Source organism: Hippocampus bargibanti, linkage group LG04, assembly GCF_051943395.1.
Source record: "Hippocampus bargibanti isolate YZ-2025 linkage group LG04, ASM5194339v1, whole genome shotgun sequence".
In the NCBI taxonomy this organism is placed as follows: Eukaryota; Metazoa; Chordata; class Actinopteri; order Syngnathiformes; family Syngnathidae; genus Hippocampus; species Hippocampus bargibanti.
The window spans coordinates 25,284,105-25,307,930 of NC_142737.1; the positions used below are offsets into that span (position 1 = coordinate 25,284,105).

The window sequence follows — 23,826 nt, forward strand, 5'->3', positions numbered from 1 at the left end:
GGAACAAAAAAAAAGGTGAGAGTGTGAGAATAGTGAGAAAATGGATAGAAAACAGTTAAAATATATGGGATAGTTTAACTGTTTTCAATCCATTTCCCCATTATTCTCACACATTTGTTCAGGCTCCACAAATAACCCGCACAAGTCATCTGTACACTTGATGCAAAAAGCTATCAACCCAGCTAAACAGAAAACAATTGATGAGGAAAAAGGTAAAATTGTCTCAGAGAAAGCACCTCAAAGGGATCATTCCTCAAGATGGTAAAAGAAGCCTATGTTCATCAAGTGGACACTCCATTCCATCAAGCCATTAACGACCATCACAAAGGTAAATAAAATGACTTTATTGTACAGTACAGTTTATTTCTTTAATCATAATACAATATGGGCGGCCCGGTAGTCGAGTGGTTCGCGTCCCGGTCCGGCCTCCCTGTATGGAGTTTGCATGTTCTCCCCGGACCCGCGTGGGTTTTCTCCGGGTCCTCCGGTTTCCTCCCACACTCCAAAAACATGCATGGCAGGCAGATTGACCACTCCAAATTGTCCCTAGGTGTGAGTGTGAGAGTGACTGTTGTATGTCTTTGTGTGCCCTGCGATTGGCTGGCAACCAATTCAGGGTGTCCCCCGCCTCGTGCCCGAAGACAGCTGAGATAGGCTCCAGCATCCCCCGCGACCCTAATGAGGAATAAGCGGTACGGAAAATGAGATGAGATGAGATAATACAATATCACATTCATTATACATAAAATAAGGTATATTTTGTGTAGTTTTAGGGCTTAGAAAATTATGTTTTATGGGGACCTGGGAACGGATTATTCTCATTTTAATGCTTTCCTATGGGAAATTAATTTTCGGGATACACACTTTCGCCTTACACACTCTGTCTGGGAACCAATTAAGTTCGTAAGCCAAGGTCCCACTGTACATATACGTGTGTGTGTGTGTGTGTGTGTGTGTGTGTGTGTGTGTGTGTGTGTGTGTGTGTGTGTGTGTGTGTGTGTGTGTGTGTGTGTGTGTGTGTGTGTGTGTGTGTGTGTGTGTGTGTATACACTCTATACTTTTTGTATACTCTATACGTTTTGTATGGAGTTGCGCTTATTGTAAATGATTGACATTTCATTTTTTATCACAGATTCTTTGCAATGCACCGCAACCAGTTCTATAATGTAACCTCTTCATTCCGATTCCAAACAGAAGGTGGCGTCTGACTATGCAATGTTTCGATATAATCGAGCCTTTACGTGTACACGGCGCAGGAAATCCAAATGGATATCACAAGAGTAATCCTTGCATGTTGTCCGGAAACTGGGTGTTGCTGTGTAACCGTGTGAGACAGAACAGGCGTGGCAGTGGGCTGGTCCACGGCGTCGTCGGCAATGAAAAGCATCTTGGTCCACTGACTTGCCATCATATACTCCGACGAAGAAACGCAGCTTTCGCCAGCACATTTGCAGCTGAGCACACCTGTCTGCTTTGAAGACAACAGTCGTTAATTGGTGTTTTGCAGGCACACAGTGGATACGTCGTGGGAAAACATAAAAGTCAGTCCACTATCTCCTAATCGCGTTGCTGCGTTTAACCTTTCAGTGATGCATGTGTGAATTTGGGCGTTGTACTGATCGCACCCTTATGCGTGCACGACGCGGCGTGTGTGCGTTTAGCTGCTGATCGAAGCTCCACCAAAAATGACAATTATATTCTTGAAAAGCATCGCCACCGCCGCCGACGCACTGTGCGTTTTACGCCTTTTTATACGCCTTTTGTCTCTTCACATCAAACATTCTATTTGTGTCAGGCCCTGAGTCGTTTAGTTGTACGCTAGCAATCGTATTTGGACACCCAGAACATCCGTGCTTGCTTTGTGTTTGTGTCCCGTTTAATTTTTCTGAAAACACAAGGCGAACAGCAAACACCAGCAGTCGCTGTGTCGTGGCAGTCGGCCTTCACTTCCAGATATTGCATTGGCTTGTCATTGGCTCTGCTGGTGCTGATGCTGCGTTACGTGTGAGTGTTGCGAGGCAGCCAAGCAACGTGCAGCCACAAGGGAATGGTTGACGATGAGGGTGTTTTATAGATATTGTTCACCCCCAGACCGGTGAAATGTTGATACACGGAGCTGCGTTCACGTGACTATTGAACCAACGCATGTCGGATTGCATGTGGGGTGCAGGCCTCCGTATCAAATTTGGACTGCGGCCTTTCTGCGTTGAGTTTGCACGTTCTCCTCATGCTCGTGTGGGATTTCTTTAGGTACCATGGTTTCGTTCCATGTTCAAAAATGCAAATTGGCGTTTTCATGTTTATGTTTGTTACAGTAATTATAAGTGCCTTGGATGCTGGGTCCGAGAGGACAGTAATTTCATCTGTGGTGTATGTCATGCATATTAGCATATTTGACAATAAAGCTGACTTTGACTTTTTGACTTTGAAAAAGCATACACGTTAGGTTAAAAAAAGATGACTGTTCTTTGTTGTGAACGTGAGTGCTAATGATTTGCATGCAATGCAATTGGCACAAAACCCGTCTGTTTTCTTGTTTCTTTGTTTGTTTGCCATTTTGTTTGTTTTCTTTTGCAACAATGAAGCCTGAAGTGTTTCTTCAAAGTTACAGTCTCATTAAAAATAGATCATACATTTCTGGAGGGGGGGTGGGGGGTAGACGAGTGGTTAGCACGCCGGCTCCACAGTGCAGAGGTTGTGAGTTCAAGGCCGTTCTCCCTGGGCCGGTGTGGGTTTTCTTCGGGGCCTCCGGTTTAGAGTCTAAACTGTCGCTAGGTGTGAGTGTGAAAGTGACTGTTGGTTGTCTCTGTGTGCCCTGCGATTGGCTGGCAACCAATTCAGGGTGTCCCCGGCCTCCTGCCCGAAGACGGCTGGTATAGGCTCCAGCACCCCCCACGACCATAATGAGGATAAAGCGGTACGGAAAATGGATGGATGGATTCCTGGAAAAAGAGTATAACTGAAATGACACAGTATATTAAGATGTAAATAACAGACATTAGAACAAGTCATTGAAAATGGAATATACAACATTCCAATATATTATATTGTAGCAGTAGAGGAAGGAGCACATGGTCCTTGTGCCCGCAACAATATGTATAATGCATATTATAAATGAAAACAGGATAAGACCAGATGTAGTTTCATATAAAAATCATTATAATGATTTTTGTGTGTTTTTTTGTCTACGTCTAAGATACAATTTGCTGTTGTGAAAAGTACCCTATTGTGAATAATTTCTGGGTGCAAACATGATTTAGTTGTAGTGGAGTTCCACTTTTTTTTCTAGAAAATGTGCAATAAAATGTTTACAAATGTTTAGTTTCCTTTTTTTTCATGATTATTGAGTTGTTACGTGAAATACATTGTGAGAATCATAACACCATCCTGGTTCGAACATAATGAACGTGGAGCCGAAGGAAATCAATATACAAGTACTTATTGTATGGTAATTCTTCCAATGGATGTAAGTGCTCCCAAAACCACTCTGGGTAGACCCATTTACAGTCCAGTCACAACATGCATGTGCAGGTTAAGCAAAGCATTCCTGCCAAATGTGATGGTCTCCTGGTCCCACAAGTGCATGTTATTACTACATTTATATCAGGCTCTCCACACCCAATAATGAGTAAGCTCTGGTTTTAAAAGACAAATTTCGATGGATACACAGCCTACACTCATTGAATGTACTGATGTGTTACGAGTACTGTTATTAAGTCAACGTGGGTGTGGGGTGTTTTGGGACCTTATCTGCTCCCTGCAGCAATGCATGTAAATATGTGAGTATGCATGTGAATACACCATTGAGAAGAAGCCCCAGTTTTCTCAAGATCGTGAAGGTAATTCTTTTCTCTTTTTATCATTACCAAGCTGAGCTGCAGTTTCACTTAGAATTAATGGTTCTGATGGCGCTGCCTGCATATGACCTTAAAGGACAACTAACACCATTTTTTTTGTTTCCTAACTGACATCAGAAAAACGCTTTATAGCATCTAAAATACCCAAAACACGCAGGCTGATATTTTTAGTCAAATGCAAAACACCAATAAAAATGACAAAGTGTCCAAAAACTGCCACAAATTAGCTCGAAACTGGGGATTTTCAGAAAGTCCCGCCCCCAGTTCGTGACGTCACGCCAGGTCATCTTGCCTTGCTCAAGAAACAAAACAATGGGCTCACGGAGTTCAGATTCGGAAAAGATGCTTTCTTGTTACTCATCCAGTTATGAATATGATTCAAAAGGTCTTAAGAGGAAAGCATAAATGTTTGCAATTGATTCAAGGAGTCCTCCCATATCAATTCGAGCCGCCAATAACAGCAATGTAGCACCCAGAAAATGCAGAAGATTGCGCCCAAGCTCCGTTGGAAATGGGCTGATTTGTCTGCTGGGAATTTGTGTCTGTGAGTATCAAATAGTAGTCTTGGTGCAACACACAACAATTCACCATCGTATTATTTGTGTTTTCCTTCTAAATTCGCCATCAACACCAAACACCAAGACCAAACAAAGTACCGCAAAATGCATTGTGTGTCGCTTTCTCAGTCAGTGACGATACCTACCGTGAAGTCACGGTAGGTATCGTCACCAACTCAAAAACAAGACTTCCTGAATATTCAGTGCGAGTCTTAAAACGTAAAATATAGCTACATGCGGTGGAATCTTTGTAAAATACGCTCAGTAGAAGTCATTTGAAGTGATTTTACCAATTATGGACACAACTCGTCCGGAGGCGTCGGTTGTCCTTTAATGCTTCTGCCAGTGATACATGGTTTGGTTACAGAAATCAGCTTACGGTGTCCATAGTTGGGAACAGTGCACACAATTTGTCTGTGTCAAATGGATTAGAGTTTATCTGTGTGGAGACTTCATGACTCTCAGGGGGTACTTAGGCTTCCAGCCACAATTCAAAAGCATCTCAAGTATGATATATCAGCAGAACACTTTAAATTGCTTGTCGGTATGAATTTGAGTGTAAACAGTTGACTCGGTTTTAGCCCTGTGATTGTCTGACGATAATTAACCGTTGTCAGTTGGCACACACTGCAACTTGGAAACTAGACAGACATATTGAACTCTCTGCACTCTAGCTGTCTTGTATGAATTATTATTTTTCTGATTATATGCTTGTCAGTTGTCCTCGACCAAGTCGTGATTGTGACACAGCAAGTGGGGAAGATGAGCAAGTCTCCGACCCCAGTTCAAACCCCGGTGCTGCAGAGCCCCAGCAATGGGGTTCCTGAAGATCTCCAATCACCTGAGCATTCAATTCCTCCCTCTGGGCCGCATCTTAAGAAACACATCTCCACCCTTCTTCAGAGTCCGGTGAGATTGGTCTGCCTGAGATAAGTCCAGAAAAACTAAAACTAAAAATTGAAGAGTGTAATAAAATGATGAGTCCGTAATTCTGTCCAAAAATCAATTGGATCTCAAGTATTACTTTTGTGCCGATGCAGCACGAATACTACACTCTATTCCATTCTCACTGAGCTACGTACGTATTGCCGTACATCTGCGTGAACAATATCAACTACATACGATTCATAATGTTTTCAACGTAAAAGAACTGATTTTCCATCATTTGTAATACTCAAAAACATTGTCAAATTCCATTGTAAAACTGCAGAACATTGTATTGCCAGTTTTTCCCATAAACATGTTCTCACGTGTGTGCAGTCATTCAAGGAGGAGCTGGATGCACTTATCCAGGAGCAGATGAAGAAGGGTGGCAGTTCATCAAACCTTTGGGCACTCAGGCAATTGGCTGACTACATGGCCTTGCACGGCTCCCCTGCTACTCTACCAGTCACCCCATCTAGTATGTATACATTATGATGGAGTGCATAGTGCAAATTCCAGTTTTTCCCTACTGTTGATGTCCTGGATCGATTGTTTTGTATACTCTTACTTTTAATAGGGTGAATTCATCTCACACCAGTTAGTGGCAAGCACTCAATATGTTAATTATATCTTTTTATTTTTGTAAGTATAGCTTTTAAAATATTCACGATCATTTTGCCAGAGTGACTGCACTGCAGGCATTGTACTATCTGTCTGGCTCTGTCCCATTGCCATCGCAGCCTATCTGATAGACGTAATCTATCTTGTCTTCGGTAGAACACGCTGCACTACTATCAGCATAAAAAAAGAGATAATGAATAAGTATGGAAGACACTAATGAAGGCTAATCTAAGGTAATCTAATTCCTTCATGTAAATGGTACCGCTCAGGAACAACTTAAACAATGTGCAAGGTATCAAACGGAGCTAAAGTAATCAGTGGTAGAATAAAATATGCTAACAGTTGTACATTTGGTGCTGAAAATCAGTGAATCATTTTAAAGTGATCAGTCATATACTGTACTTCCTTGATTGTTTGAGTATAGTTTGCTTTGCTTTTCCAAAAATATTACACCACATTTATTATGGAGCTAGTTTGTCATGACAGAAAAGGATGAAAACTGAAAAATACATGAAAACAAATTATGAAAAAAAAAAAAAAACAGAATGATGTGTGCGCCACTTGGGGTTGATTGAGATATTACATCCTGGATACAAGACATGTCAGCCACTTTCCAATTGATCGAACAGAAGATTATTGGAAAATAGCTGTGTCATGAGGAAAAGCATCACTGGAATTCTGGAAGAAGTTCAGATTAAAATGTAGAGCTGGTTATTTATTCTTGGTTTCAACCAGTTATGTCACAATGTAGTCATTCTTTTGTCTGGTCCATCTGCTCCCAGTGTTCTTCATGAATCAGATACGTAATAGCTAGCTAAATAGCATAGCAACAGATACATGAGCTTTTAAAAATACAGTGATTGTTAATTTTTGGTTCAAAGATAAGCAAATATGGTATGGCCCCATTTTCTCATACTGTCAGGACAAGACCCAAAGTCATAATATTTCCTTGTGTGTTCAACAGCATCTCCTGGTTTGAATTTTTATGATTTTGTCTACCTTCCAGACATGATGATGATCACACCCATTAATGACCTCCAACGCTGGGATTCTGGCAGCATGGTGAAAGGGGAACGACTGATGCGCTGCAAACTTGCCAGCGTCCATCGTCTTTTTGATCTCTATGGCTGGGCACAGATCAGTCACACCTGTCTCACTGTTGGTTTGATTTTTGTTGTGTTGAAACACCTTTAATTGCATGGGATTGTTATGACCCTGTTTTTAGTCATATTGTCATTCCTGATGTGTTTTGTGTTTTTGAAAGCTGCGGGTTAGCAAAGAACAGGAACACTTCTTGGTGCTGCAAGACGGTCTGGCCTACAGTGAGGTTACTGGATCAAGCCTGGTTAGTAGTGGGCTATTCCAAGAATCATGCACACCTCCCTGAATATAGTACAGATATGATCATTTTGATTGCTCTTAAAGGACAACCGCCGTCTCCGGACAAGTTGTGTCCATAATTTTTAAAATGGCTTCAAATGACTTCTACTAAGCGTATTTTAATAAAATTCCACCACATATAGCTATATTTTACGTTTTAAGACTCGCTCTGAATATTCAGGAAGTCTTGTTTTTGAGTTGGTGACGAGTCCGTACGTGACGTCACTAAAGGAACGCCCCTGACCGAAAAAAAAAGACACATTGTAGCAGTCCTTCCATCACGTCAATGTATTTTGCTGTACTTGTTTGGTCTGACAACCTCGTGTTGCACCCAAAATCTGCCAGAAGAGGGCGCCCAAGCTCCATATAAGGAATTTATCAGCCTGTGGAAACGGAGGTGGCCACAGGAGGTCGACATTTTGTGCCTCTTTTTTTGGGTGAGACATTTCCCCCCAATGTTGCCTCAAAATGGCACAAAATAAATTATTTAATCGATTTCAAACATGTATGCTTTCCTCTTCAGAACTATTTGAATCATATTCATAATTGGAAGTGTAACAAGAAAGCATATTCTCCGAATCTGAAACCATTGTTTTGATTCTCCAGCAATGCAAGACATCTTGGCGGGGCGGGACTTTCTGAAAATGCCCAATTCGCAGCTCAATTTGTGCAGATTTTGGACACTTTAAGGCATTTTATTTGTGTTTTTCATTTGAATAAAAATGTCATACTGCGTGTTATGGGTATTTTAGATGCTATAAAACGTTTTTTCTGATGTCAGTTAAAAAACAAAAAAGTGATGTTGGTTGTCCTTTAAAGGACCCTCATTGAAAGATTCAAAAATTAAAAATTTAGGGATTGGCCATTTACAACAAGATTGACTTCGTTCAGTTTTACACTTGACAGATGCAATAACTCGGCAAAATGTACAAAAGAAATGAAAACGTACATTTCCATTATATGTCCTCATTAAGACTGCAAGGGCACATCCTGTATTTTAGAAATTAAGTTACTGTAATTTAAAGTTCTCCAAAATGGTTCTGTGTTTTATCAAGGGGAAAGATATTGGTTGGAAACAATGAAAATAATACACCTTATACATACACAATACACCTGTCGAAGCATCAAAAGTGTTGCGGTACTCAAATTTTAGTCATGTCTGACTAGTACACACAAACTACGTACAATGAATCCATTTGAACGATTGAGAGGATTTCTTTCTTGTCGTATTGTCATAGTCCATGTTTTTGTTACTGTTGTGTTTGTTATTTTTCTTTATCTTCTTCTTTTCCTTTCGGCTTTTCCCATGTTGACTATTATTTGAAGCGCTTTGCTACAGCTGCAGTTGTTGCGAAAGCGCTATACATTAGTATGTACTGTATTGTATTGTATTGTATTGTATTGTTGTGTATCAATATCCCGAGTGCATTGTACAGTATCGGTGGCATGATTTTCAGATAAAGGTGAATATCTTGGGTGAAATGGTAGAGAAGAGTAATGCAAACCTTGGTGTGGACACGGACAAGTTTAGCTTGCACTCAGCCATCTATTCAGCCCGACCGGATGCCCGTTGCCTACTTCACCTCCACACAGCAGCCACAGCAGCAGTAAGTCACCTGGGAAGGCATCGAGTGATCAATGACTTCCTGTAATTCTCCTGAACCAAATTGAAATCAATGTTTTGTTTCATTAGTTTGCATGTGTGTTTGTGTGTGTGTGTGTGTGTGTGTGTGTGTGTGTGTGTGTGTGTGTGTGTGTGTGTGTGTGTGTGTGTGTGTGTGTGTGTGTGTGTGTGTGTGTGTGTGTGTGCGTGCGTGGGTGCGCATAGAGAGAGGGGGGGGGTGAGGGGGAGAGGGAGATAGGGGGAGATAGGGATAGGGCTGGGTGGATGGATGGATGGATAGATAGATGAGAGAGAGAGAGAGAGAGAGAGAGAGAGAGAGAGAGAGAGAGAGAGAGAGAGAGAGAGAGAGAGAGAGAGAGAGAGAGAGAGAGAGATTTATACCAATATAAGATCTGTAGTACTGCCTAGTTTTGATGGTTTGGTCATTCGAAGGCTGAGGAGAATAGAGTTGGCAGTAAACAATGCGAGAGGGTGACCTAATAGAAGGTTTATAGGTGTATTCAGGGAAGACACAAAAGCTGTTGATTTTAGAGAAGAGTGAAGAGATGGTAGCGTTTGTTAGAAAATAATTTTGATAATTTGTGTCTTTCTTGCATTAAAAGTGTAAAGTGTGTGAAAAGTGTATAAAACCGTGGTGAGACCAGCCATGATGTTTGGACTGGAGACAGTGCCACTGAAGAAAAGACAGGAAGCAGAGCTGAAGATGTTGAGGTTTTCTTTGGGAGTGAGCAGGTTGGATAGGATCAGGAATGAGTACATTAGAGGGACAACTCATATTAGAGGCTTTGGAGAGAAAGTCAGAGAGGCCAGACTGAGATGGTTTGGACATGTCCTGAGGAGAGAGAGTGACGATATCGGGAGAAGGATGCAGAGTCTTGAACTACCAGGCAGGAGACCGAGAGGAAGACCGAAGAGGAGGTTTATGGATGTGGTCAAAGAACATGAAGGTAGCTGGTGTGAGAGAACAGGATGCACAAAACCGGGATAGATGGAGGACATTGATTCGCTGTGGCGACCCCTGAGGGGAAAAGCCGAAAGGAAAAGAAGAGGAGAGTGTCTTTTTTGCATTAGGACCTGCCCTCAAGAACCTCTAACATCAATATACTGTACAATATTTTTTGAATGAGTTTTCATGACCAACATTCGTTTTTAGGTGTCAGCGATGAAATGTGGCCTACTACCATTGTCCCATGAAGCACTCCTGGTTGGGGATGTGGCCTATTATGGATACAATGGTGTTATGGAGGTAGAGGAAGACCGCGTGGAGCTACAGAAAAGCCTTGGCCCCACCTGTAAGGTTAGGAAACTGCAAATGGCTGATCACACCTTCATTATTGTGTGTTATTCAACAACAGTGTTGTGCTTTCCTCATGGGTGCAAAGAATGAATACTTAATTAGTGAATGTAGCACTGCTCCAAGAGGATCTTTTATGGAAGCCCTGTGATTGCACTTGGATGGCCATCTAATCCTTCATCATTTAATCCAATTATATGATGGATTTCAATTATGTGAAGGTACTGGTGCTGAGAAATCATGGCATAGTGGCCCTGGGGGAGTCTGTGGAGGAGGCCTTCTACGCAATCTACCACATTCAGGCTGCCTGTCAAATCCAGGTAGACGCACACATGCACAAAAAGACCTTATGGAAACATACATTTACATGGCTGCATTTTCAAATTAATAATTCACTTGATGCATGCCAGGTTTCAGCATTGTGCAGTGCCGGTGGTGAACAGAACCTGATTTTACTTGACCGGACCACTCATAAACCCAATCGTGCTGGCACTGTGGGCTGGGCTGGCTCGACATTTGGCCTAATGCAAAAGAGCCGCATTGGAGAACAGGAGTTTGAAGCCCTAATGAGAACTCTAGATAATTTGGTGAGTCAAAAAAACGTCTGGTTTTCTTTGCAATTAATTAAATTTTGAAATGAATTTGCCATCGTGTAGAAATAAGACTACAGACATCACCTCGGGCATTGTAAATGGTCGTTACATTCATTATCATCCATAAACCAATCTAATGAACAGGAGGTATATCGCTGTAACCTTTCTTTTCGTATTTATTTGGTGGCACACATATCGAGTTACATCCAGAAAAGTCCACCAAGTCACATATGTCATGTTGGGTAGGCAGATTCGCCCTCCTGTGTGGTGGCATTCCAGTCAGTATAAGAATAGGAACCTTATTGGACACATTAGACCTGTCTCATCTGGTAGAAAACATATCCATGGCCATATGCCAGTATTTCTGGCGTCCATTAATTTGCTCAACTCAAAAGAAAAAAAACACAAGCAATATGGGGCAAAAAGTTGGTCCCACCTTGTGATAATTTGGAAACAGAAACAGACACGTGTGTCCGTATCGGTATGTCAAAATCAACCAATAAATTAGCGAAACAGAAAAGAAAAAAATCACTTCAATTAGAATTTCCCCATCCATGCTTTCATGAAAGATGACTCATGTTATGATAAAATTCTTCTTCAGTGGAGTTTCAGTGGAGGAGCTATCGTTCTCTTGCTTAGTTGAAGTTTATAAGCAATAAATAGGTGAATAGTAGTTAGATTTTTAATTCTGTCTCTTAGTGTGTTTCAATGTATCACTATATTGCATTAAATTTATTTCCAACTGGACACTGTTCTTAAAAAAGTTCATTCAGGGCCTTGAATGGATTAATTGCACTTACATTAAGTTCAATGAGAAATATGACTTCTATCTGTGGACATTTCAGGTTTCAGAACTCATTAATTTTGTAACTTGAGGCTCCACTTTATAACAATATACAACTCGGTCTCTTCCAGGGTTACCGTACAGGTTATGCTTACCGCTTCCCTTTGCTGCTAGAACGATCACGGTCACAAACACGAAAGGATGTAGAGGTTCCTGCAACCACCACAGCCTTTCACCAGTTCAATGATGATGGAGTTCCTCTGGGTCTCAAGCAGCACCATTTTACCCATCGCCAACAGCAGGAAAGGACTCGATGGCTCAATACTCCCAATACCTACCAGAAAGTCAACCAGGAGCAAACCAGTCCCGGACACCAGCGTACAACTGTAAGGACATAAAGTTGAAAATGGGATTAGATTGAGGAATGAGCCCACATGTTTGTACCAGTTGTCTTATGATGGACATAAACTATCCAATAAGGCTTTTATGAGGTTGATTCTTGCCAAGTCCGGTTGTTGGTCAGCTGTGACAAAATCTTATCTTGCGCAGTTGAGGCAAAAGCCTGGCTTGATTTCTCCATTTCGGTGCCTCTCAACCTCACTCCACCTTTGCATTATGCATTGACAAGTTGCCGTCAAAGGGCCGTCATGCGCCAGAATGTAGTCCGCGACCAGGTGATTGAGTAACATGCCCAAAAATAATTGCCCGCTCGGGTGATGGCCTTTCTGGAAAATGAACATCGCTCGCACATACTCTTGATGGCCATCTCGCCCCTGCCCTCAACCGAGCGCAACCCGAACGCAACCCTACAGTATGTGCCATTGAAGTTTTAGCACAATTGAAATAAGAAGCATTGGCTTTCTTATAACCGCTCATCTAAAACCAGCCCATGCTTCATATAATCATTTGAGCAAATCAGTAACATTATTTCAAAGATCTGGAGTATTTCTTGTTGTTGTGAGAGTGACTTTTGAGGTAGCTATTTTTGTTTTCTGAAAACAAATGAAAATGGGCAAAGTTGCACCAATTGGTCCCGCAGAGGGTTTTGTCTTTGACTTCTTTTTTCCTTGTCTCTTAATTATTTTTAATCAGATCAGATTTGATTCGGCCCCTCTGTTTTGGCCAGCTCATGGAATACACTCCGATTTTCACATAACCGCACAGGACTAAGTGATGTTGAAAAATTGATGGGAAAAGGACATTGGAAATCCGTTTCATGCCAATGGGAGGAGCTAGTTTTCCCACACTGTTTACCACCTCCATCCCACCTCAATAAAGCCCTGCAATGCAGAGAAGACTGCCTCAACTCGATTTTTTGAGTTTGCTGCATTGCGGAGTCTGCCCTCTGGTGGCAATAAAAAAAATAAAGCTCACCCAAGATGAAGATGCACTGTACACCGTGGAGGTCCGTAGAATAACAAAGAGGATTTGGTGGTTTGTCAACAAATTGTTGTCTCTCCCTCAGTGGATGAAGACAGAAGAAGTGACACAAGGCGCCAGTACCGCAATCAAGATAGAAAACCCAAACCAGTTTGTGCCTCTTTTTACGAACCCTCTCGAAGTCATCGAGACACGAAACAAGGTAACTTACCTGACGGTGAATATTGGTGTTTAAGTGCAGCATCCTGGTTTTGCTTTATTTTTCTACTTTAGATCCGTGAGCAGAATCGTCAAGACATGAAGACAGCAGGGCCTCAATCTCAGGTCCTTGCCAGTGTAGTAACTGATGACAGTCCTCCGGTAAAACCCAGTCTTTATACATTCTATACAGTTGTGTTCAAAGTAAAAGCAGTGAGCTTTAAAATGTCTATAAAGCTCAAAATCCTTTAACTATTTTTTTATTTCATTACATCGAAAAGATGTGGCCCGTTGGTACAGTGGTTAGGGAGTTCACATATTCTCACCTGGGCCTACATGGGTTTCCTCCGGGTACTCGGGTTTCCTCCCACGTTACAAAAAACATGCATGGCACGCTGATTGAACACTCAAAAAAGGATAAAGTGGATCCGAAAATGGATGGGTGGATGCATGGATGGGTGGGGGGTTCTGGATGGATGGATGAAATGGATGCATATCTAATACACACTGAATGGAAAGAACTGCTACTATCGCGAACACAACTGTTTCTCCTCGCAAATCATCTCTATAGCTCGGAGGTGTGATTTTCGTTTTGTCCTTTCGTTCAGTCACCGGTCATTGCGCCCCAAGAAGCAACAGAGCCCGAAACCCCCAACCCCTTTAACCAGCTGACAGACCAGGAACTAGAGGACTACCGCATGGAAGTGCAGAAGAAACGAGACGTTGGGACCAATGGTAGGTTTCAGCCAGCCAGTCTTGACCAAAGTTTGTGTTTTGTCTCATTTGAAGACAGACATTTTTCTCTGTTAAGCTAGAACTAAAGTTGTCATTTCAAGCCAAATGAACTTTCTCAAAATACAATGCAATGTACAAAGCAGCAAGGTATACAGTATTTGGAAACATTGCAGCATTTTAATCGTTAAACTGTCTGCTGACTCTACTTTCTCAGACGATTTAGTTGATCATTCGAAGGGATGACATTTAAGACAACCATTCACACTGATACGTCTGTGTAAGCTCTCAGTCGTACAGGAGTGGTCCATCGATGAGAAGGTTTCTTCAGCCGTCATCTGTACAAAAGTGAAGGTTACGTTTCGCCTCCTATCCAAGATTCATGACGAAGCCTCGATAGGAGGCGAAACGTCCGAAACCTTCACTTTTGTACAGATGACGGCTGAAGAAACCTTCTCATCGACATTCACACTGATATTTCCTATTTACAGTTAAGACTTCAACCAATCAAATATACCGTACTGCAGTAACGTGCGGTGAGGTTCATGGCTGGTGAGGCACTGACGTCATCACATTCAGATTTACAAACATATGAACTCTACAAAGTAGCTTATTCACCATTTGATTGGCAACAGTTAACGTAATCGTTGTACTAAGTTCATCCTGTCTACTTGATATCTAATATTAAGCAGATTCTTTACTTACAGACAGTGTATGTGTTCAATTAACGTTACAGTAACATTTACATTAACAGTTAACGTGTTATGTTGAAAATGTCATGTCGGCATTCTTTATATAAACTGTAGCATAGAAAAAAAGATTTAAAAAACGTGATTATCGTGTTACCTTTACTTATGAATGAAGTCCATGCACCGCTCCTTCTGAATAAAGGCATCAATAACTTTCAGTTATTGATGCAACAGTTTTAAAAGTCTCTCTGTTTCTTTCAATTTAGATATGTAATCCTCCATTCTGAAAATAAGGCCAAGCAACACGAGAAAATGACTGGATGGTTGCACTTAACTTGCTAACTATATACTGTAGCTTGCTCACACTAATTCTATTAATCTGCAGCCGAGGAGGCGCAAGAAGAATCTGTAATCACCAGCGCCCCCTGTCATGAGACAGGAGAACTGTGTGCCTCACCTATGCACACAATTTTGACAAAAATAAAACACAATAAACACTGTAGTACAGTGTTTCTAATGTACAGTGTGTCATGTCACTTGAGGCTTGAGGGCAGGGCTCGAGTGACGAAAGGAAAGCGGGGAGGTTGGATCCAAAATACACGGCGAGACAGATTCTCATGAACAAAAGTCTTTACTGAGACACACATGCAAAGATGACAGCAGGATGAGGTAATTGGTAGTGATAGATAACGGCAGACCTTACAGCACGGTAGTAGCAAGGGTGGCTTTGAGAATACTCCGACGGAGACTGTAGTGTGCGATCGGCAAATATAGTCAGAAGGCACAATCAAGGGAATGACCAACAGCTGTGGGAACCCAGCTGCGTGATGATGGGAGGGGCCGTCTCCAGGGAGCAGCGGAGGAGGTGACAGGAGGGGCGGGGCGCGCCCAGGACGGCGACGAGATGTGACACAGTGACTGTACATTATATACACCAGCTAAACTGTAGAAATTTAGTTCATTTACTATAAGTGTTTGAACACTTTAATAGCGATATGCAGAGAGAGAGCAATGCGGTCTCACTGCAGAGCAAGCCAGCACAGTGAGTATAGTCAATGCGCAATCCATGGTGAGGCTCAGCCGGCTGCTGCCACACTGCTCGTCTCTACTTAGTATTTGAACGGTAAATGTGAAAATTCAGCGATTTTGAAAAAAAATCCAAAAACGGTGAAGTTAAATGGAAAAGAACTTTAAAGTACAAATCACTAAACAAATATAACTGTCTAATTTCTTTTTTCATTTGACATTTCCATGATGACAGGTGAGGCACGGCCTCACCTGCCTCCCGTGACTGCACGTCACTGCCGTACTGAACTTATTTTTGGATGCAAATCAGAGAGAGAAGATTTACTGTACTTGACTTTCAAAATGTAAAGCTCATCTTCCTTTGGTCTGTGTGATGTGAGATGTTTTGTCTTCTGTCAAAGTTTGTATTTTGTGTCTTTGTTGCCTTCCTTATCTTATACAGATTTAGATACAACAAATTACCGTCTAAGTTAGTGCACTAGGGATGGTCAATACCTAATTGTGGGATAGCAATGCTTTACTTGCTATATCATCGCTATTTCTTATTCTTACTTTTTTTACCTGCAAATCACATGAAGTCACAGTCAAATGTGTCATTAATATTAAATGTATTTCATTGTAAAGAATACCTTATAATCAAGTAAAAGACCATAAACATAACGAATAAAATATTTTGTAAAAAAATGAAAATATATATTTATTATTCTAAAATTATTTGAACCAGAAATGTCGATTGTAAGTCAATTTATCCTTTTTAACTCCCCACTGCAAAGGTTTTGATTCTTACTCATCCTGTCATTATTTTACACCTGGTTCAATTAAGTTTTCATACCTCCGAAAATACATGCCTATTCAAAAACATACAGTGCAGTTCTTGAACATTACTTCAACAAAATATTCAGTAAACATAAAATCAATGTCTACTTTCAGAATTGAAGACAGAAGAGAATGATGGACAGGGTTAGTGCACATTTTAAATGAGAATTTAGTACCTCTGCTCACAGTACCTATGAATTAGAAACTCTACAGAATGATGAGATGCGCATACGGTAATTTCCATCCATAATCTGAACCACTATATTGTCATGGAGGCCACATGTGTTCTTGATAGGTGGGGTACACCCTGAACTTGTTGCCGGTCAATCTCTGAGCACACAGATACAAACACTCACAGTCACATACAGGGATAATATTGAGTGTTCCATACACCAACCATGCATGTTTTTGGAATGTAGGAGGTAACAGAAGCACCTGGAGAAACCCCATTCGGGCACATTGTGAACATGCAAACTCCACACAGCAAATTGAACCCTAGACTTCTGCAATGTGAAGGAGACGTGCTAACCAGTTGACCACCACGCCACCACTGTAGCTTCTTATTATAGAACATTCGAAGCTCACTGAAAGAAGATTTTCCACCATTTTTCTTGATTTAGCTAGATTTACACATGAATGCGGACCCAGACACATATAAAGGCAGCACGGGTGATGATTAGTTTTAGCAATTCCACTTGAGTGCGTAGGTAAAAATTTTAATCTGGGCCCCTTGCCTTCCTGTGTGGGGTGGTTAATTGAGCACTTTAATTCACCCTGTGATTTCAAGGTGTTTCTGGCCAAGATTCCAAAGACAGCTGGGATAGGCTCCAGCACAACCGATGATGGATGGATGTAAAGAAGAGTATAAAGTGATGTAGTGATTGTATTGTACCGTCAACATAATTTTAGCAAAATGATTCTACTAAATATAAACTTGTCGTCTTGTGGAGATCTTGAGGAGTAGTGTGGTTTGGTAATAAGTGGCTGTTGCAGTCCTTATATTGTTGTTTAAAGGACAACCGACGTCTCCGGACAAGTTGTGTCCATAATTTGTAAAATCGCTTCAAATGACTTCTACTGAGCTTATTTTGCAAAGATTCCACCGCATATAGCTATATTTTACATTTTAAGACTCGTGCTGAATATTCAGGAAGTCTTGTTTTTGAGCTGGTGACGAGTCCTGACGTCACGTCACGGAAGGAACACCCCTGACCGAGAAAGGACACACAATGCATTTTGCGGTACTTACTTTGATCTGAAAACTTCATGTTGATCTGTGTTGATAGCGAAATTAGAAGGAAAACACATAAATAACTCTATGGTGAATCGTTGTGTGTTGCACCAAGACAACTATTTGATATTCACTGACACAAATTCCAAGCAGACAAATCAGCCATTTCCAACGGAGCTCTGGCGCCATCTTCTGCATTATCTGGGACGCGACACATCAGTCTTGATGCCTCAAAATGACCCGGAAGAACTTCTTTAATCGATTGCAAACATTCATGCTTTCCTCTTCAGAAATATTTGAATCATATTCATAACTGGATGCGAAACAAGAAAGCATCTTCTCCGAATCTGAAGCCATTGTTTGACGTCACGCCAAGACAAACTGGGGGCGGGGCTTTCTGAAAATGCCCAATTCGCAGTTCAATTTTTTGCAGATTTAGCACATTTGAAGTCATTTTTATTGGTGTTTTGCCTTTGACTAAAAATATCAGCCTGCGTGTTTTGGGTATTTTAGATGCTATAAAACGTTTTTCTGATGTCAGTGAGGAAACAAAAAAATGGTGTCCTTTAAGCGTCTTAAGGCCAGGAAAAAGATATTTCCCTTGAACATAAACACCTGGATTTTGCTCCAGATTTCAAGGCATCACTCCATTTCTTAAACATTGCTTATACTTTGTATCTGTGCAAGCTCTCAGTTGTACAGCAGTGGTCCATCGATGAAAAGGTTTCTTCAGCCGTCATCTGTACTTCTTTGAAGGTGTCGGATGTTTCGCTTCTTATCCAAGAGGCTTCGTCAGCAAACTAATATTTGCTGCTAGTTTTGGCGCTATCTATATAGTCTGGCACTGCCACATCTGAACAGTAGGGATATATATAAGGCCAAAACTACACCAAACTATGCATTTCAGGGGCAGCCATTTTGCCACTTGCTGTCGGATTAAACTGACATTGCAGATGCTCATGGATCAGTACCAAACAGTTGTGGCTCACCTCCTTTATGATGTAGAATCACTGAAATGACAATGAAGGGCTGACATTCACAGTTTTGGTTCTGCTTGAAAAAAAGATAGACAGACGATGATGGACTGGTGCCCTGGCCGCTGACAAATGAAAATTATGTTAATTGCTGTGATTGACATTCAGAAGTGACTATAAATCAATTTATGTTGCGGTATAATCAGATTGTGACCAGAAACCTTAAGAATTAAGGCACAGACACAACACAAGGTAACAGTAGGGTCTATCTGTACACTTGGGCTTTTTGCGAGTGTAGGGGGTTAGAAACGACCTCTGTTATTGTATGTTAGTCGATGAGACTACCAAGTCAGGAGAGGGCGCTACGCGCCTGTGAATGGAACAGAGGAAGGCGATGTAGGCTCAGCTCACGCATGCGCAGTTGTCATAAATGCCGTTGTGTGAAGCTGATTAACACGGTTGTCTCGTGTCGTCTTTCCTCGTCGTTCACAGGTATTCAAAATAATAAGTGTTAGACATTCTCAAGATGTTAAAGTAATTGGGGACTTATTGGGCGATGCTAGATATGAAACCTTGTTTTGTGGCTTTGATGAATTTGGATTTTTGGATGTCAATTGTAGTTCCCAGTACAACACACACGAGCGGGCAGACGTGCATAAGCATGTGCGAATGTGGAGGATATATACAATGTATAGATGTTGAATGTATTCTGATATTGAAATTGATGTTTTGATGAGTAAGTGGTCATAAATGCCGTTGTGTGAAGCTGATTAACACGGTTGTCTCGTGTCGTCTTTCCTCGTCGTTCACAGTGCTACCTGCCTGTGACGCGTTTGAACCGACTCAGGCACCCCCTAGGCCTGAGGCCGGTTACACGAGCTTTTTATATGGGTCACGTTTGGTGCAGCTTGTCTTGACAAGATCATTGTGGTTGTGGAGTGTGGTCTTCAGGAGTTGGAACATACTGTGAAACTCTTTTTGCTCCATATTTGACTTTGCTACAACTTCATTGAGTGATGTAAGATACCACGCTTTGGTTTCTAAACCCCCCCAGCTCTGTCACTCTGTGCCGGCTGTGCCAGAGTCGTACATTTGACGGCATGTCTCAACTTCCCTTGTAAACGTGACAAGGACTAGAACAATACACACACTATGTGGCCGCGTAATCCAACGGATAAAAGTCATCCAACCCCCCCTAATTGAAATTCATAAGTGAATATTGAGAAAAACGATTCCAAACACATGAGTATCAATATCTCCACAGTATTGATATGCCCATCCCTAATTTACACAACAATCATCACGGGTGTTTGCTTTTCTTTGCCCCTCAACTGTGGTTTCTGTGCAGCTGAGGAATTGTGTCAGTCTGTCAGGGTGTTGTTCTGTGCTTTGTGTAAGTAGGGGAGGATGTGGCAAATGACTCTTCCCCTGCTAGCCCCCCCACAACGGGCCCTCTGCCCAATCACCCCACCCTTCCAGGTGAGGCGTTTGAGGTGCACTCACTGCCTGCGCTGCATGCTATGCACTTTGGCTATATGTGACCCAGCTGTCTGCTGCAGTCTACCATGAACAATTCTGATCGACTCTGCTCCTCTGCTTTTACGCTCTCTTGCTTCAAATGGTCCCTGATGGCCACGTTATTCCTCGAAGTAGTCACCACCACCTCTCTCGAATTTTATACAACTACCTACAAGCTGACATTAATTGGCTGCCAAGATACATATGCAATGAAAATAGTTTCCCACAAATGTAAATGTGATGATATAGACTGTTCTTGTAAAATTCATGAATAATTCATTCTCAAATATTGGTGACCTTGTGATGTGATGGTGACCACATTCATTACGTGTTTGACATTTTTTCCCCTAATAATATGTAATACTAAAAAAGTATCATATACGCGGGGCAGCTACTGCCTAGACTCAAAAAGATGACTTCCCCCAACATAACATACTGTAAACATCAGTTTAGATTCAAAATAAGCAATGAAAATGTCAAGCATGCTTACAACAGTACTCAACATGTAAATATTGTTTTTTCTTCAACCGGTCGTGACTGCTGTGACAATTGTTACATCAGTGGGTTTCCCACATACAGTATCTTCCATAGTCGAAAAGGGTTGCATTGAGTGTTTTAGCTGTTGGCTGCTTTCTGTAAGAGTACATTTTGGCTCACTTTAAACAATCCTACATCGCATCTGAAGCCAATCAATGATGGTTTGTAGTTACATGTGTGTCAAATCAAAATGTTTTGTTATGTAAGTCATCAGTGTTGATCCATTTGTCCCTGTGCCCACTGTATTTCCTGTACCTGTGTTCCTCTGTCTGTCTGTCCTTTTCTGTGTTACTCCGCAATTGATTCATAGGGCACACCTCTGGTGCTTTGGTCTTGTCTCACAAGTAAGTACAGAAACCGCACACGTCTCATGAAGTGTGCATGCCCATCTGCACTGATAAGATGTTCTTGGATGCCATTTGGCTTTGCTGCTCTAACAACATTCGAGAGTTGTTGACTGACTAATAAAATGCTGCCAATATGTTTGCATTTTCTCACAATTCTCGGCACAGGAGACACAAAGGTGGCTTCCCCAGTCATACAGAACCAATGTGATGAGGAGAAGCAGGCTGAAGAGCTCGAGAAAGGGTTAAAGGCTCTTTCAACTAACGACACCAAACCACAGGGTGGCACGCCAGAAGGTTCACCTTCCAAGTCCCCATCCAAAAAGAAGAAGAAATTCAAGCCGCCATCATTCTTGAAAAAGAACAAGAAGCAGAAAGAAAAAGTCGAAACATGAGCAGATTTTTGGCCAAACCTTAATGAAATATTGCTGTGAAATACTTATTTACGTACAATACACTAACTGTCGGGTGGTGCTGAGTGGACGTCATTTAAAACACAGTTAGTAACAAAGACATTTTCCAACCCCGTAAAGACAAGTTTATTGATTGTGGCTCAGTTCCAGTTCACCGCTACTGCTATTCACCACACAAGCTTTGTATTTCTCATGTATTTTATTCACCGACATTTGTTCAAACCAATTTTACTGTGGAAAACGTGACACTCATTTTGCGTATTGCTTCCGTCATTTCTATTCCCCACTCCAAATTGGTCCCTTACCGTCACGATAAAAGCACTTGATTGATCACAGCATCTTCTATTTGTTTAGTTACAAACATCACATTGAGATCGCTGGTGTATATGTGAGCAAGTTTGATTTACGTCTAGAAACGTCTACTAATAGCTACTGATTGTGCTCTGAAAGGTCTTAATTATAAAACTGTCAGACCAGATGTTATCATAGCAGGAATACAACAAAGAAAATGGGTGGCAGGCCAAAATGATACTGTCTTGCAAGTAAATGCTTGTAACTGCAGCTTGAAGACTTACAAATACACCGAAGGCACTAGAACATTCCACTCTGTCCATATTCCTCTTTATGCGTGTGCAAAATACCTCCAAACCGTCAAATATGCTTTCTGTTTTAAATTTGTTTGTGAAAAACTGATATGTTTCATCATTATTTTGATTATTTTATATTACAATGTGTATGTGAATGTTGCAAGTCCACCATATATGCATACGGTATAAATATATAGATACATATACCTGTCATTAAAGTTTTATTTCAAAATCACTGAAAACACTTTCAGTCCTTAATTTTCCATTTTGTTCACAATAGTCATATGTATTGAAAAAAGCTTTCCTTTATACTCAAAGACTGTAACAATCATTCGAAACTTTCAAAAGAAAAATAGCAACATCCCATATGAAGAATTGTTTTTAGAATTTATTCCAGCTCTCCAATTATTTTGTGATCCGCTTTATCATCATAAGCGTCACGGCCATGCTAGCATGATCCCAGATATCTTCGGGCAGTAGGCCGGATACACCCTGAACTGGTTGCCAGCCAAACGCAGAGCACGCAGATACATACAACCTGCCCATTCACACCTCGGGACAATTTAGAATGCCCATTCAACCTGCCATTTTTGTTTTTGAAATGTGTGAGGAAACCGCAAGACATTGAGAAAACCCACGAGGGCCCTGGGATAACTTTCAAAGTCCATCCAGGAATACCAGGGCTGGAATCCTAAACCAGCAACTCCGCACCCGTTAGGCATACATGCTAAACAGTCGACCGCCGTCCTACCCAAATATATTCTATATCTCTGATATTTCATTTACTAATTTGTTCTATGTGTAACGGAGTTGTACACTTAGATTATTAAATTATGAAGGAAGTGACGCAACGGCGCACAGTGTGGCACTATGTCCCGCCCATAGTTTCCAGAACAATCTCGAGGAGATTCAGGGTGAGTCGCAATTTTCTGTTGGTCTTGATTAACACGCATTTTCATGACAATATCTTATTTTGTTTCCCCTTTTGTACTGTTTAGTGTTATCTAATTAGTTCCCTTATTCATTTCGAGTCCAGATTACTTTTTGTGTCATTATTTACTTCACGTTTTGTCGAGTGGAACTTTGGAGCACATGTGCTTTTCTATTGCGCAGTTAATCACAAGACGAAACCCATGCGACTTCACCCATCCCTTCTGCCATACTGATGCGTTGAGGGACATCTTGTAAATAACAGTGAACTTGTGTTGTATTCTCTTTTTCTGTAAATAACCACTATACGATCACACGTTGTTAATTCTGTTTTGTTATCTACAATGTTTTGCATTTGAGAACAATTGCATTTGAGAACAATCTTGAGGAGATTCAGGTTAATCACAAGACGAAACCCATGCGACTTCACCCATCCCTTCTGCCATACTGTGTTGTTGAGGTAATAATTGTTTCATTTCGTTTTTATTGAACAATATTTAGTTTCTTGTGTCGTGTTTCATTTGCCCGTGAGTGTCCGTGGCGGGTTGAACTGTGCGCCAGCCGTTACAAGCGCACCGCGTGTTCTGCCGAGTCTCCGCCCATGATGCGTTCAGGGACATCTTGTAAATAACATTGAACTTGTGTTGTATTCTCTTTTTCTGTAAATAACCACTATACGATCACACGTTGTTAATTCTGTTTTGTTATCTACAATGTTTTGCATTTGAGAACAATCTCGAGGAGATTCAGGTTAATCACAAGACGAAACCCATGCGACTTCACCCATCCCTTCTGCCATACTGTGTTGCAGAAATAA

The 23,826-nt window shown here is 41.3% G+C and overlaps 1 protein-coding gene across 8 annotated transcripts; it reads left to right on the forward strand.

Moving 5' to 3' along the window:
- The first annotated feature begins 1,228 nt into the window (after positions 1–1,228).
- On the forward strand, positions 1,229–22,315 carry add2 (adducin 2 (beta)). Of its 8 annotated transcripts, none has more exons than XM_088994847.1 (15): positions 1,230–1,541; positions 5,133–5,323; positions 5,675–5,816; positions 6,966–7,117; positions 7,224–7,304; positions 8,797–8,946; positions 10,117–10,260; positions 10,479–10,577; positions 10,668–10,844; positions 11,766–12,020; positions 13,100–13,216; positions 13,288–13,374; positions 13,821–13,947; positions 20,082–20,159; positions 21,248–22,315. In XM_088994847.1, exons 2-15 carry the CDS (start codon positions 5,177–5,179, stop codon positions 21,472–21,474), a joined length of 1,983 nt encoding a protein of 660 aa, XP_088850973.1. In that variant the 5' UTR covers positions 1,230–1,541; positions 5,133–5,176; the 3' UTR covers positions 21,475–22,315. The 8 variants fall into 8 exon arrangements, with proteins under 8 accessions (XP_088850978.1, XP_088850973.1, XP_088850975.1 ...); XM_088994849.1 differs by lacking the exon at positions 1,230–1,541 and adding an exon at positions 1,576–2,250; XM_088994848.1 differs by lacking the exon at positions 1,230–1,541 and adding an exon at positions 2,273–3,839.
- The last annotated feature ends 1,511 nt before the right edge of the window (positions 22,316–23,826 follow it).